Genomic DNA, 13,064 nt, shown 5'->3' on the forward strand with positions numbered 1-13,064 from the left:
TTGGAAAGTAGACACCCCAAGGAAATTGCTGATGGGTATGTTGAGCCCATTGAATATTTATTTTTTTTGTCCTAAGGGATTGAATAATGACAAAAAAAAAAAAGTTGTCACTAAATGATATATTGCTCACACATGCCATGGTTATATGTGGAATTGCACCCCAAAATATATTCCGCTACTTCTCCCGAGTATGGGGATACCACATGTGTGGGACTTTTTGGGAGTCTAGTCGCGCACGGCACCCCGAAAACCAATCACCACCTTCAGGATTTCTAAGGGTGCAAATTTTTGATTTAACTCCTCACTACCTATCACAGTTTCGAAGGCCATAAAATGCCAAAATAGCACAAAACCCCCCAAAATGACCCCATTTTGGAAAGTAGACACCCCAAGCTATTTACTGAGAGGCATGTTGAGTCCATGGAATATTTTATATTTTGCCACAAGTTGCGGGAATATTACAAACTTTTTTTTTTTTTGCACCAAGTTGTCACTAAATGATATATTGCTCACACATGCTATGGGCATATGTGAAATGACACCCCAAAATACATTCTGCTGCTTCTCCTGAGTACGGGGATACCACATGTGTGGGACTTTTTGGGAGTCTAGTCGCGCACGGCACCCCGAAAACCAATCACCACCTTCAGGATTTCTAAGGGTGCAAATTTTTGATTTAACTCCTCACTACCTATCACAGTTTCGAAGTCCATAAAATGCCAAAATAGCACAAAACCCCCCCCAAATGACCCCATTTTGGAAAGTAGACACCCCAAGCTATTTACTGAGAGGCATGTTGAGTCCATGGAATATTTTATATTTTGCCAAAAGTTGCGGGAATATTACAAACTTTTTTTCTTTTTGCACAAAGTTGTCACTAAATGATATATTGCTCACACATGCTATGGGCAGAAGTCAAATTACACCCCAAAATAAATTCTGCTGCTTCTCCCGAGTACGGGGATACCACATGTGGGGGACTTTTTGGGAGCCTAGCCACGTACGGGACCCCGAAAACCAAGCACTGCCTTCCGGATTTGAATATAAAATGCTACCAAAAAACCTGTTAGCGATGGCAGGGATCAGGCCTGACTCTGCGATCGCTGCAGTTATGTGTTTAGTGTTTTGTAAGTGACAGTGATCGATCGATACTGCACTTGGGTGGGCTGGGCAGAGGGGCAAAACGCAGGTGCCAGCAGGTATTTGGGCTGATCCCGCTAACAATGCGTTTTTTTGGAACCCTAAACTGCTGGGGACGCTAGTATAGATCTGATCAGATCAGATATTGATCTGTTCAGATTCTATACCACTACGGGAGGTGTATGCTTTGTGTGTGGGTGTTAGCGGTACTGGCACTAACCTAGCGCTGCCTGGGGCGACGCAGACCCTGACCCTAAAACCTAATTGATATCACCCGCCGGGTGATCAGGGGGTTAAACCTTTATTGGGTAATAAATGGTGGGTGCCCTGATGCTATAAAAAACAAACTAACCAGAGTCACCCGTAACACTTATACGGTGATCAGTGGTGAAAGGGTTAACTAGGAGCAATCAGGGGGTTCAAATTTTTATTAGGTAGTATATGGGGGTCCCTGGCGCTATATAAAAACCTGACGGGGAACCTAAATAACTAACTGGCTAACCAGCGTCACCAGTGACACTTATACTGTGATCGCTGGTGAAAGGGGGTGAAAGGGTTAACTAGCAGAAATCAGGGGGTTAAAACCATTATTGGGTAGTATATCGGGGTACCTAGCGCTATAAAAACCTGGCGGTGAACCTAAAAAAATAACTAGCTACCTAGCGACTGTAGCGACACTAATGCAGCGATCAGAAAAACGATCGCTTAGTGACACTGGCAAAAGGGGGTGAAAGGGTTAACTAGCAGAAATCAGGGGGTTAAAACCATTATTGGGTAGTATATCGGGGTACCTAGCGCTATAAAAACCTGGCGGTGAACCTAAAAGAATAACTAGCTACCTAGCGACTGTAGCGACACTAATGCAGCGATCAGAAAAACGATCGCTTAGTGACACTGGCAAAAGGGGGTGAAAGGGTTAACTAGCGGCAATCAAGGGGTTAAAACCATTATTGGGTAGTATATCGGGGTACCTAGCGATATAAAAACCTGGCGGTGAACCTAAAAAAATAACTAGCTACCTAGCGACACATGCAGCGATCAGAAAAATGATCGCTTAGTGACACTGGCAAAAGGGGGTGAAAGGGTTAACTCTAGGGGCAATCAGGGGGTTAAATCTTTATTGGGGGGGTGATAGGGGGCTACCCTGGACCTAACACTAACTGTCCTGACAGTTTTTATTGTCACAACTGACACTGAATGCATTGATCAGTAAAGAAATGATCAATGCAATCAGTGACACTGTGACTGGGGGGGGGAGGGGGGGCGGGGGGGGATCGGGGGGCGATCGGGGGGGGGATCGGGGGGGGTTTTGTGTGCCTGTGTGTACCTACATGTCAGTGTAGTGTTGGTGCACACTTACTTTCTGTCTTCTCCTCGTAGTCCGGTCAAAAAGACCGCCCCGAGGAGAATGACATCACTTCCTCCTTCCTGTGTAAACAATACACAGGGGAGGAAGCTTCTCATTGGCCAGGAGCGATCCAGAGGGGGTGGCCGAAAACCAACGGCCATCCCCTCATCACGGAGCGCTCCTGGACCGAATCGGACCGCCGTAACCAGCGGGAGGGGGTCCGATCGGACCCCCCACCCGCTGGAAGGCAATCACGTAGATGTACGTGATTGTGCCTGCCTGTGCCATTGTGCTGACGTACATTGGCAATACGGCGGTCCTCAAGTGGTTAATGGAGGAAAAAAAATGAACTTAACCACTTTCAGACCGGACCAATTTGCTGGTCAAAGACCAGACCACTTTTTGCAGTTCGGCACTGCGTCGCTTTAACTGACAATTGCGCGGTCGTGCGACGTGGCTCCCAAACAAAATTGACGTCCTTTTTTTCCCATAAATAGAGCTTTCTTTTGGTGGTATTTGATCACCCCTGCGGTTTTTATTTTTTGCGCTATAAACAAAAATAGAGCGACAATTTTGAAAAAAACGCATTATTTTTTACTTTTTGTTATAATAAATATCCCCCAAAAATATATAAAAAAACATTATTTTTCCTCAGTTTAGGCCGATACGTATTCTTCTACATATTTTTGGTAAAAAAAATCGCAATAAGCGATTATTGATTGGTTTGCGCAAAAGTTATAGCGTTTACAAAATAGGGATAGTTTTATAGCATTTTTATTAATAATTTTTTATTATTTATTTTTTTACTAGTAATGGCGGCGATCTGCGATTTTTATTGTGACTGCGACATTGTGGGGGACCCATCGGACATTTTTGACACATTTTTGGGACCATTGTCATTTATACAGTAATCACTGCTATATAAATGCAGTGATTCCTGTGTAAATGACACTGGCAGTGAAGGGGTTAACCAGTGGGTGGCAGTGTAGGGGTTAAGTGTTCCTAGGGGTGTGTTACTAACTGTGGGGGGGGGGTTGGGCTTTCATTTAGTGTACACTGATCTCTGCTCCAATCACATGGAGCAGAGATCAGCGTCACTAGTTGCTAGGCAGAATGGAAAAATGTTGTTTACACAGCATTTCCTCCAATCGGCCGCTCCGTGAGACGAACGCGGGGATGCCCGCGGTGATCGAGTCCGCGGGTCCCGGGACCGGACTCACGGGGGTCCCGACCAGCGCAGGAGCGCGCCGCCTGCGGCGCGCTCCCGATGGCAGGGCGGCATCGAATATTGGACGTACCTGTACGCCAATATGCCTGCCCGTGCCATTCTGTCGACGTACATCGTTGTGCGCTGGTCGGGAAGTGGTTAAATGATTTTAGCAAATGGCTGCAATATAACAAAAAGAGTGAAAAATGTATGGAGGTCTGAATACTTTCTGTCCCCACTGTATATACACACACACACAAACACGGGATATAAAAAGTCTACACACCCCTATTAAAATGCCAGGATTCTGTGATGTAAAATCATTTCAGAACTTTTTCCACCTTCATTGTGGGGGGGGGGGTAAAAATAAAAAAAATGTGGTTGCATAAGTGTGCACACCCCCTTATAACTGGGGATGTAGCTGTGTTCAGAATTAGGCAATCACATTGTAACACATGTTCAATAGGTGCCAGTGCATACCTCCCATCATTTAGAGAACCTCTGAATAACCCCAAATAAAGTACAGCTGTTCTTGTAGGTTTTTCCTGAGATTTTCTAAGTCACATCCTACAGCAAATGCCATGGTCCGCAAAGAGCTTCCAAAGCATCAGAGGGATCTCTTTGTTAAAAGGTATCAGTCAGGAGAAGGGTACAAAAGAATTTCCAGGACATTAGATATACTATGGAACACAGTGAAGACAACAATGGCATTACCAATAACTGGTCGTGCCTCAAACATTTATGAAAAGACGAGAAGGAAACTGGTCAGGGAGGCTGCCTACAGCAACATTAAAGGAGTTGCAGGAATATCTGGCAAGTACTGGTTGTGTGGTACATGTGACAACAATCTCCCATATTCTTCATATGTCTGGGCTATGGGGTAGATTGTAAACAAAGGCTTCCATCTTGCCAAAGAAAAACATCCAAGCCCAGGTAAATTTTGCAAAAACACATCTGAAGTCTCCCAAAAGCATGTGGGAAAATGTGTTATGGTTTGATGAAACCAAGGTTGAACTTTTTGGCCATAATTCTAAAAGATATGTTTGGTGCAAAAATAACACTGCACATCACCAAAAGAACACCATACCCACTGTGAAGCATGGTGGTGACAGCATCATGCTTTGGGGCTGTTTTTCTTCAGCTGGTACAGGGGCCTTAGTCAAGGTAGAGGGAATTATGAACAGTTCAAAATACCAGTCATTATTGGCACAAAACCTTCAGGCTTCTGCCACAAAGCTGAAAATGCAGAGGAACTTCATCTTTCACCATGCCAACGACTCAAAGCATACATCCAAATCAACAAAGGAATGGCTTCACCAGAAATTGATTAACGTTTTGGAATGGCCCAGACCTGAATCCGAGTGAAAATCGGTGGGGCGATTTGAATAGGGCTGTGCACAGGAGATGCCCCCGCAATCTGACAGATTTGGAGTGTTTTTGCAGTGGGCAAATCTTGCCAAGTCAAGATGTGCCATGCTGATAGACTCATACCCAAAAAGACTGATTGCTGTAATAAAATCAAAAGGTGCTTCAACAAAATGTAAGTTTAAGGGTGGGCACACTTATGCAACAATATTTTATTTTTTTATTTTTTACTTCCCTCCACCTAAAAGATTTCAGTTTGCTGCTCAACTGAGTTGTACAGTTTAGGCCCCTTTCACACGGACGGCTGTTCTGCCGCAGTTAAAAGCATATAATTTGTTCTGTGGAATTCAAGGCTCCAGGCACTGCGATCAGCTGCATTTGTACAGTGTGATTACATGCGGTTGAATTTAGCTGCGGTAGTATTTCCCATAGCAACCCTTTTTTTATTTATTGTTTTTTCTTGGGTCCCTTGAATCTACCCATGATGCATTTTGGCCCTCTGCATTTCAAAGCATCTATATTTTTTTTTTCTCGCTATCCGCAGGTGAAATAGTACACTGCGATTACCTGTGGTTATGTGCAGATAGTTGCGTTAAATTACTCCTGGACACAGTTAATTCTATTTTTTCCATCCACACCAAAACCGCATGTAACCAAATCGCAGCTAAACGCACGTGTGTGAATGGGGCCATAGGAAAGCATTGTGTGCTTTTAGCTGCGGTAGAAAACTATAAACAATTCTATCCGCCTGTGTGAAAGGGTCCTTATAGGTCACATTAAAGGTGGAAAAAGTTATGAAATGATTTACCTTTGTCTCATTTTTTTTTACATCGCAGAAACCTGACATTTTAACAGGGGTGTGTAGACTTTTTATATCCACTGTATGTGTATATATTATACACACACAAAGTATCTCACAAAAGTAAGTACACCCTTCCCACATTTTTGTAAATATTTTGTTATATCTTTTCATGTGACAACACTGAAGAAATTACACTTTGCTACAATGTAAAGTAATGCGTGTACAGCTTGTATAACGGTGTAAATTTGCTGTCCCCCTCAAAATAACTCAACACACAGCCATTAATGTCTAAACCACTGGCAACAAAAGTGCGTACACCCCTAAGTGAAAATGTCCAAATTGGGCTCAAAGTGTCAATATTTTGTGTGGCCATCATTATTTTCCAACACTGCCTTAACCCTCTTGGGCATGGAGTTCACCAGAGGTTCACAGGTTGCCACTGGAGTCCTCTTCCACCTCTCCATGACGAAATCACGGAGCTGGTGGATACCTTGCGCTACTCCACCTTCCATTTGAGGATGTCCCACAGATGCTCAATAGGATTTAGGTCTGGAGACATGCTTGGCCAGTCCATCACCTTTACCCTCAGCTTCTTTAGCAAGGCAGTGGTCGTCTTGGAGGTGTATTTGGAGACATTATGTTGGAATACTGCCCTGTGGCCCAGTCTCCAAAGGGAGGGGATCATGCTCTGCTTCATTATGTCACAGTGCATGTTGGCATTCATGGTTCCCTCAATGAACTGTAGCTCCCCAGTTCCGGCAGCACTCATGCAGCCCCTGACCATGACACTCCCAAAACCATGCTTAACTGTAGGCAAGACTCACTTGTCTTTGTACTCCTCACCTGGTTGCCGCCACACACGCTTGATACCATCTGAACCAAATAAGTTTATCTTGGTCTCATCAGACCACAGGACAGGTTCCAGTAATTCACGTCCTTAGTCGGCTTGTCTTCAGCAAAATGTTTGTGGGCTTTCTTGTGCATCATCTTTAGAAGAAGCTTCCATCTGGGACGACAGCCATGCAGCCCAATTTGATGCAGCATATGGTCTGAGCACTGACAGGCTGACCCCCCCAACCTCAGCAGCAATGCTGGCAGCAATCGTACATCTATTTCCCAAAGACAACTTCTGGATATGATGCTGAGCACGAGCACTCAACTTCTTTGATCAACCATAGGAAGGCCTGTTCTGAGTCCTGTTAAACCACTGTATGGTCTTGACCACCGTGCTGCAGCTCAGTTTCGGGGTGTTGGCAATCTTCTTATAGCCTAGGCCATCTTTATGTAGAGCAACAACTCTTTTTTCAGATCCTCAGAGAATGCTTTGCCATGAGGTGTCATGTTGAACTTCCAGTTACCCTTATGAGAGTGAGAGCGATAAAACACCAAATTTATCACACCTGCTCCCCAGGAGACCTTGTATCACTAACAAGTCACATGACAGCGGGGAGGAAAAATGGCTAATTGGGCCCAACTTGCATATTTTTTTACTTAGGGGTGTACATTAATGGCTGTGCGTTGAGTTATTTTGATGAGACAGCAAATTTACACAGTTATACAAACTATACACTCACTACTTTACATTACAGCAAATAGTAATTTCTTCAGTGTTTTCACATATAAATATATTATATATAATAAAATATTTAGAAAAATGTGAGGGGTGAACTCACTTTTGTGAGATACTGTACAACATATACATACATATTTTAGATATATATACACACACACACACACACACTCACACACGTGAGCTTGTGTGTGTATGTGAGTTTATGAATGTAGGTGTATATATGCATGTTTAGATGTGTGTGTATGTATGTACCCATTTTTTTTACTGACACTTAATCCTGTACAATGAGAAATGCTTTTTTTAGGGCTTGTTCACAATAGCGGCAAGGACTGCCAGACCTCTGAAAATCTATCCATGCTCCATCTCACCACATTGAACTGGCGCTATGCAGTTTGGTGCACATTAAAATGTGCTGCATTTGCCGATGCGTTGTGGGGCTTTTAAGAATTAATGGCACACCCATGCATCTGCTAAAAAGCAGCATGTTTGTGTGTAAGGAATGTGCCCAATTTTGTGCGCATTCCCCAACACTCAGTAATTTGAACCTAGCCCTAAGCTGGGGTGCCTCGAAACTGAAAATACTTTTAACGGGCACCATGACAAAAAAAAGGTTGTGAAACATTGATCTAGACCAGTGATGGCGAACCTTGGCACCCCAGATGTTTTGGAACTACATTTCCCATGATGCTCCACTACACTGCAGAGTGCCAAAGCATCATGGGAAATGTAGTTCCAAAACATCTGGGGTGCCAAGGTTCGCCATCACTGATCTAGACAATAACTCGGTAATTCGGCAACAGTTTCCAAAAAAATTTTTTTAAAGGAGCATCATTGAATTATAATGATGCAACATATAAGATACTTTCAAGGTCCCTCAGACAAGACATTGTCCCTCAATCATCGTAAATTACATTTTTGAATCAAGAGTAAACCAGGGTAAATTCAATGTAATGTAATGAAAGTTAGTCAGTTTTTTCTGGCTTATTCTTATTTAATGCTTCTTATGTAGAGAATCTTTATGTGATTATGTGGTGTGTTCAGGCAATAAAAAGACATGATTAAATCATTATGTATTTACCACTGAATTTCCAACTGGTTTAGTCAAATTTTTAAACATTATTGCTGAAGGAGAAAATGGTCAAATATTCTTCAATATGGTTAGTCAGTGACAGTCATTAAATACCATAAAGTTGTGCAACTTGGATAGGTTTTCCTTTCAAAAAACATGTCTATTAACTTACCTGTCTTGACATGGAGCTGTTTGGTGGATCTGGCACAGGAGATATAAGGTTGGTGGTGCTCTTTTTATGAACACTGTTCATACCAGGCATTTTAGTGATTTTGCAGGCCTTACTGCTTGCACTTGAGTTTTTACGCTTTTTACCCTCCGATTTTTCAAAGGGAGGAGGCAGCGAGGATACTGCATTGTGAACTGCCAGTGTATGCTCCCCAGGGTGATGTACAAGCGAAGACACGGACAGGCTTGAGTCAATACTGCTAACAACCATACTCATGTGTTTTATGGAGTCTGTTGAGCTACCAGATAAAGAAGTCCTTCCTGGTGATTCCAGTTTGGCACTAATTGGGCTTGTTCCATTGTTTGCATTGTGCACGGACACACTATTAAAGGAAGAAGTCGCCTGATAAGAGTTTATTGTCGCATTAGAGTTCAATACGCAGTTTTTCTTGTGGGACCCTGAAAACGTAGATGAGGATGACGTCTGCAAAGGTAATGATGAAGAAGAGGTGGAAGAAGGCGTCTGAGGCTTTTTCTTTTTGTTACTTGAAGGCTCGTCACTCCGTGAAGACAGGTCTTTTGCTTTTGATGATTTGCCTGGTTTCGATTTTGACGGTTTGTGTGACGGGCTGGTGGTTGGCACAGGGGAAATGGCAGAAGGGGCTTTGAAAGTGGAGTCCATGATATTTAGCGTTGTTGTGACATGGGGGAATGCTGTGGTGTGTGACGCAACAAAGTTTGTGTCAGACGTTGAAACAAAGGGTGTACTGGACAAGATATAAGGGGAGGTGGTTCTGGAATTAGTGGGTGGGGAGGGTAGGTACACTGAACTTGGGCTGCTGAAGGGCTGCAGAACAGATGCAGGAAAAGGACTGCCAATATGTGCTGCTGGAGAAGGCATTGGACTATCCGCAGCTGGAGGAATTTTTCTTTGAAGAAAACAAGAAAAAAAGATTTACAGCTTAATAATTTATGCATAGTCAATATAACAATTACCCACAATGGATAACAAGGTGGCACTGTCATAGATATCTATATTGTAAGTTATATGGATACTATAATGTTTTTTGTCAAATTTTATTTAAAATAAAATTTTAAAACCCCAACCTAAAGTGGTATTAACCCTAAAAGCAAACAATTATTTTATTGCAGCTCGCCAACTTTTAGATGCGTTAGTTGCATTGGTTTTCCATTTTAGGCTTTTCTTCTTTTATTTTCACTAGGCGATCTAGCCAATAATTCTGTTTATTTTCAACACAACATACTGCCCTGCGGATATAGCAGTTAGAGGGTTGAAAAATCCATTCAACACCAACAGGGGTGCTTACAACGGTCAGAATTTATTAATTTATGTAAAACCTTTATCTCACAACATAACAAAACTGTTGCTGTAACTGCTTAAAAAGGGTTAGCTGGCTTTGGCTTCAATTTGTTAATGTATCTAAATCTTCTAGTACATCTAACACTACCCTTCACCCAGACTGACAATGTTACTGTTCAAAGAGGTCTCTGTTGCTCCTTCATCCAGTGGGCACTCTACTACAGAAGATGTGTTACTGGCTGGATCACGAGGTGAAACTGTGGGAAAAAAGGCTAAAAAATTTAAAGTAAGCAGCTACAAATACTGTAGCTGCTAACTTTTAATAATAGGACACTTACCCATCCAAGAATCCAGTGATGTCCTCAGCCGAGTTGGATCTTCAGACACTTTTGGATCCAGACGCCAGCATGTTTACTTTTGGAAGCCGTCTGTGACTGCTTGTGGCTTCACAGCCGGCTTCCCAATGCTAATGTGCAAGCTGAGCTTTGTGAATGGTCCTGCAGCTTTCTGGGACCTGTGATGTGTCCTAGAGGGCTTTGGGGGACAAACGTCAGCGGTGATCCACCCTGAAGAGAAAGCGTGTACCTGTCAAAATCAAGTACCTGCTCCCCCTCAAAAAAACAAAACAAAAAAACAAGTAGCAAAACTTAAAGAGGAGTGGGGGGAGAAGGCAGACAAGCAGAACGCCCTCTTTTGGGTGAAGCTCCATTTTAAAGTGACACTATCACAAAATTAAAATGTAGAAAAAGAAGATTTGCCTGTAAAGATTAAATATTATACTTACCTATTTATCTTCTTACACTGACAGTCCTTAATCCCTTGTAAAGCTACAGTCCCCTGGAGATCCTTTTAATTATACACACTTCACATATAGTTACATAGTTAGTCTGGTTGAAAAAAAAAAAAAAAAAAAAAACAAGTCTGTCTAGTTTAACCAATAAAAAAGGGGGTGGGGGGGATCATACAATTTTATATATACAATTCTATACCCACAGTTGATCCAGAGGTAGACAAAAAAAAAAAAAACCCCAGCAAAGCACGATTCAATTTGCTCCAGCAGGAGAAAAAAAAGTAATTCCTGATCCCCCAAGAGGCAATTGGACATTCCTTGGATCAACTTTACCTATAAATATTAGGACACACTACTGACATACCCAGTGCTACCTTGCATGGAGAACATGTGACCTACTCCCAGGATGCAGTGCTCTGACAATGAGCAAATTATTGCCTAGCCCAAACATTGCTGACTGAAAAAATTGCCAAACTAAAATCCTTTTCTTGGAGTACATCATAGGACACAGAGCCTTAAGTATTTACTTAGTGGGTTATAGCTACCTTCAGGTGTTGACAATGGCACACCCAATACAGGAAGTTGACTCCCCTATAACCCCTCCTCCTTCCAGGAGTACCTCAGTTTTTGTAACCAAGCAATATAAGCAATATACTTAAAACCCATAAAAGAAGAGGGGCGGGACCTCTGTGTCCTATGATGTACTCCAAGAAAAGGATTTTACAAGTAAGCGGTTCTAAAAATCCGAATTTCTTTATCGTACATCATAGGACACAAGAGCCTTAAGTATTTACTTAGTGGGACGTCCCATAGCAATGCTACTTGAGGGATCATACAATTTTATATATACAATTCTATACCCACAGTTGATCCAGAGGTAGACCAAAAAACCCCCAGCAAAGCATCAACTTTACCTATAAATATTAGGACACCCTACTGACATACCCAGTGCTACCCTGCATGGGGGACATGTGACCTACTCCCAGGATGCAGTGCTCAGACAATGAGCACATTATTGCCTGGCCCAAACATTGCCTTAATGATGCCTATGATGTACTCCAAGAAAAGGATTTTACAGGGAAGCGGTTCTAAAAATCCTATTTTCTTTATCGTACATCATAGGACACAGAGCCTTAAGTATTTACTTAGTGGAACGTCCCATAGCAATGCTACTTGAGGGAAGGGAGACACAACCCGTAGGGCACCCCCAGACCTTGAGGACTTATACTGCTGCCTGCAGCACAATGCGCCCGAAGGAGATATCCTCATTCATTCTTACATCCACTTTGTAAAACTTTGTGAATTTATGAACCGAAGACCAAGTTGCGGCCTTGCAGATCTGAGCAAAAGAGGGCTGGTGACGCACTGCCCAAGAAGCGCTCTGGTAGAGTGCGCCTTAACTTGAATAGAGGGAACCTTACCCCTTAAATCATACGTTTGAATTATAACTTGCCGAATCCACTTAGCAACAGTGGATTTTGATGCTGCCTGTCCTTTTTTAGGACCCTCTAGCAGAATAAATAAGACATCAGTTTTACGAATCTGAGCAGTTAAGTAGATTTTCACTGCTCTCACTAAATCAAGACAATGTAGTGACTTTTCTTCCCTGGAACATGGTTTTGGGAAAAACTATGGCAGAACAATATCTTCATTCAGATGAAAGCCTGAAACCACTTTTGGCAAAAAGCCTGGATGAGGGCGTAACACCACTCTGTCCTCATGAATAATCAAATACGGCTCTTTACAAGAAAGAGAAGCCAATTCTGAAACCCTCCTCGCTGAGGATATAGCAACCATAAATATCAGCTTCCTGACCTGTTAAGTGGATATATTAACACAATGATTTCAGCCAAAGACCGTTTTGTCTAACTTAAATTCCTCCATAGGGACTAATATACCCCAGTGAGATTGGCAAGAATCTGTCCGGGTGCAAGCCCCCTCTGTAATAGATGTAGCACCTCTCTGGATAAGTTCTTTCATGTGGCCCCTCATCCTCCCTTTCTGGGAACAGGTAGTAGGGGCCTTGAATGAATTTGGGGACTGGTCCCTTGGCCAGGACCCGACCCTAGCGTTACTGGGTTCTATGGAAGATGTGGTGGCCTCCAGACATGTAAAGTTATTTGTATTCTATGCCCTAAACTATGCTAGGAGGGAGATTCTTCTTAAGTGGAAGCCAGCAGCACATCCGATTCTCAGATCCTGGGTAGCAACATTCAACTCTGTGCTTCCACTATATAAATTGACCTATGAAAGCAGGAATTGCCCCCCAAAAATTTACAAA

At 42.7% G+C, this 13,064-nt stretch overlaps 1 protein-coding gene across 3 annotated transcripts in view; it reads right to left on the reverse strand.

Moving 5' to 3' along the window:
* Positions 1–13,064, reverse strand: part of ATXN7L1 (ataxin 7 like 1) — a 192,581-nt gene that overhangs the window by 25,527 nt on the left and 153,990 nt on the right. For all 3 annotated transcript variants that reach the window (XM_077472254.1, XM_077472253.1, XM_077472255.1), the window contains one exon: positions 8,677–9,601. In XM_077472254.1, coding sequence (XP_077328380.1) covers positions 8,677–9,601 — 925 coding nt within the window. The remainder of the gene's footprint in view (positions 1–8,676; positions 9,602–13,064) is intronic.

Source organism: Lithobates pipiens, unplaced genomic scaffold (assembly GCF_037356315.1).
Source record: "Lithobates pipiens isolate NorthernLeopardFrog02 unplaced genomic scaffold, aLitPip1_a1.2 Scaffold_8, whole genome shotgun sequence".
In the NCBI taxonomy this organism is placed as follows: domain Eukaryota; kingdom Metazoa; phylum Chordata; class Amphibia; order Anura; family Ranidae; genus Lithobates; species Lithobates pipiens.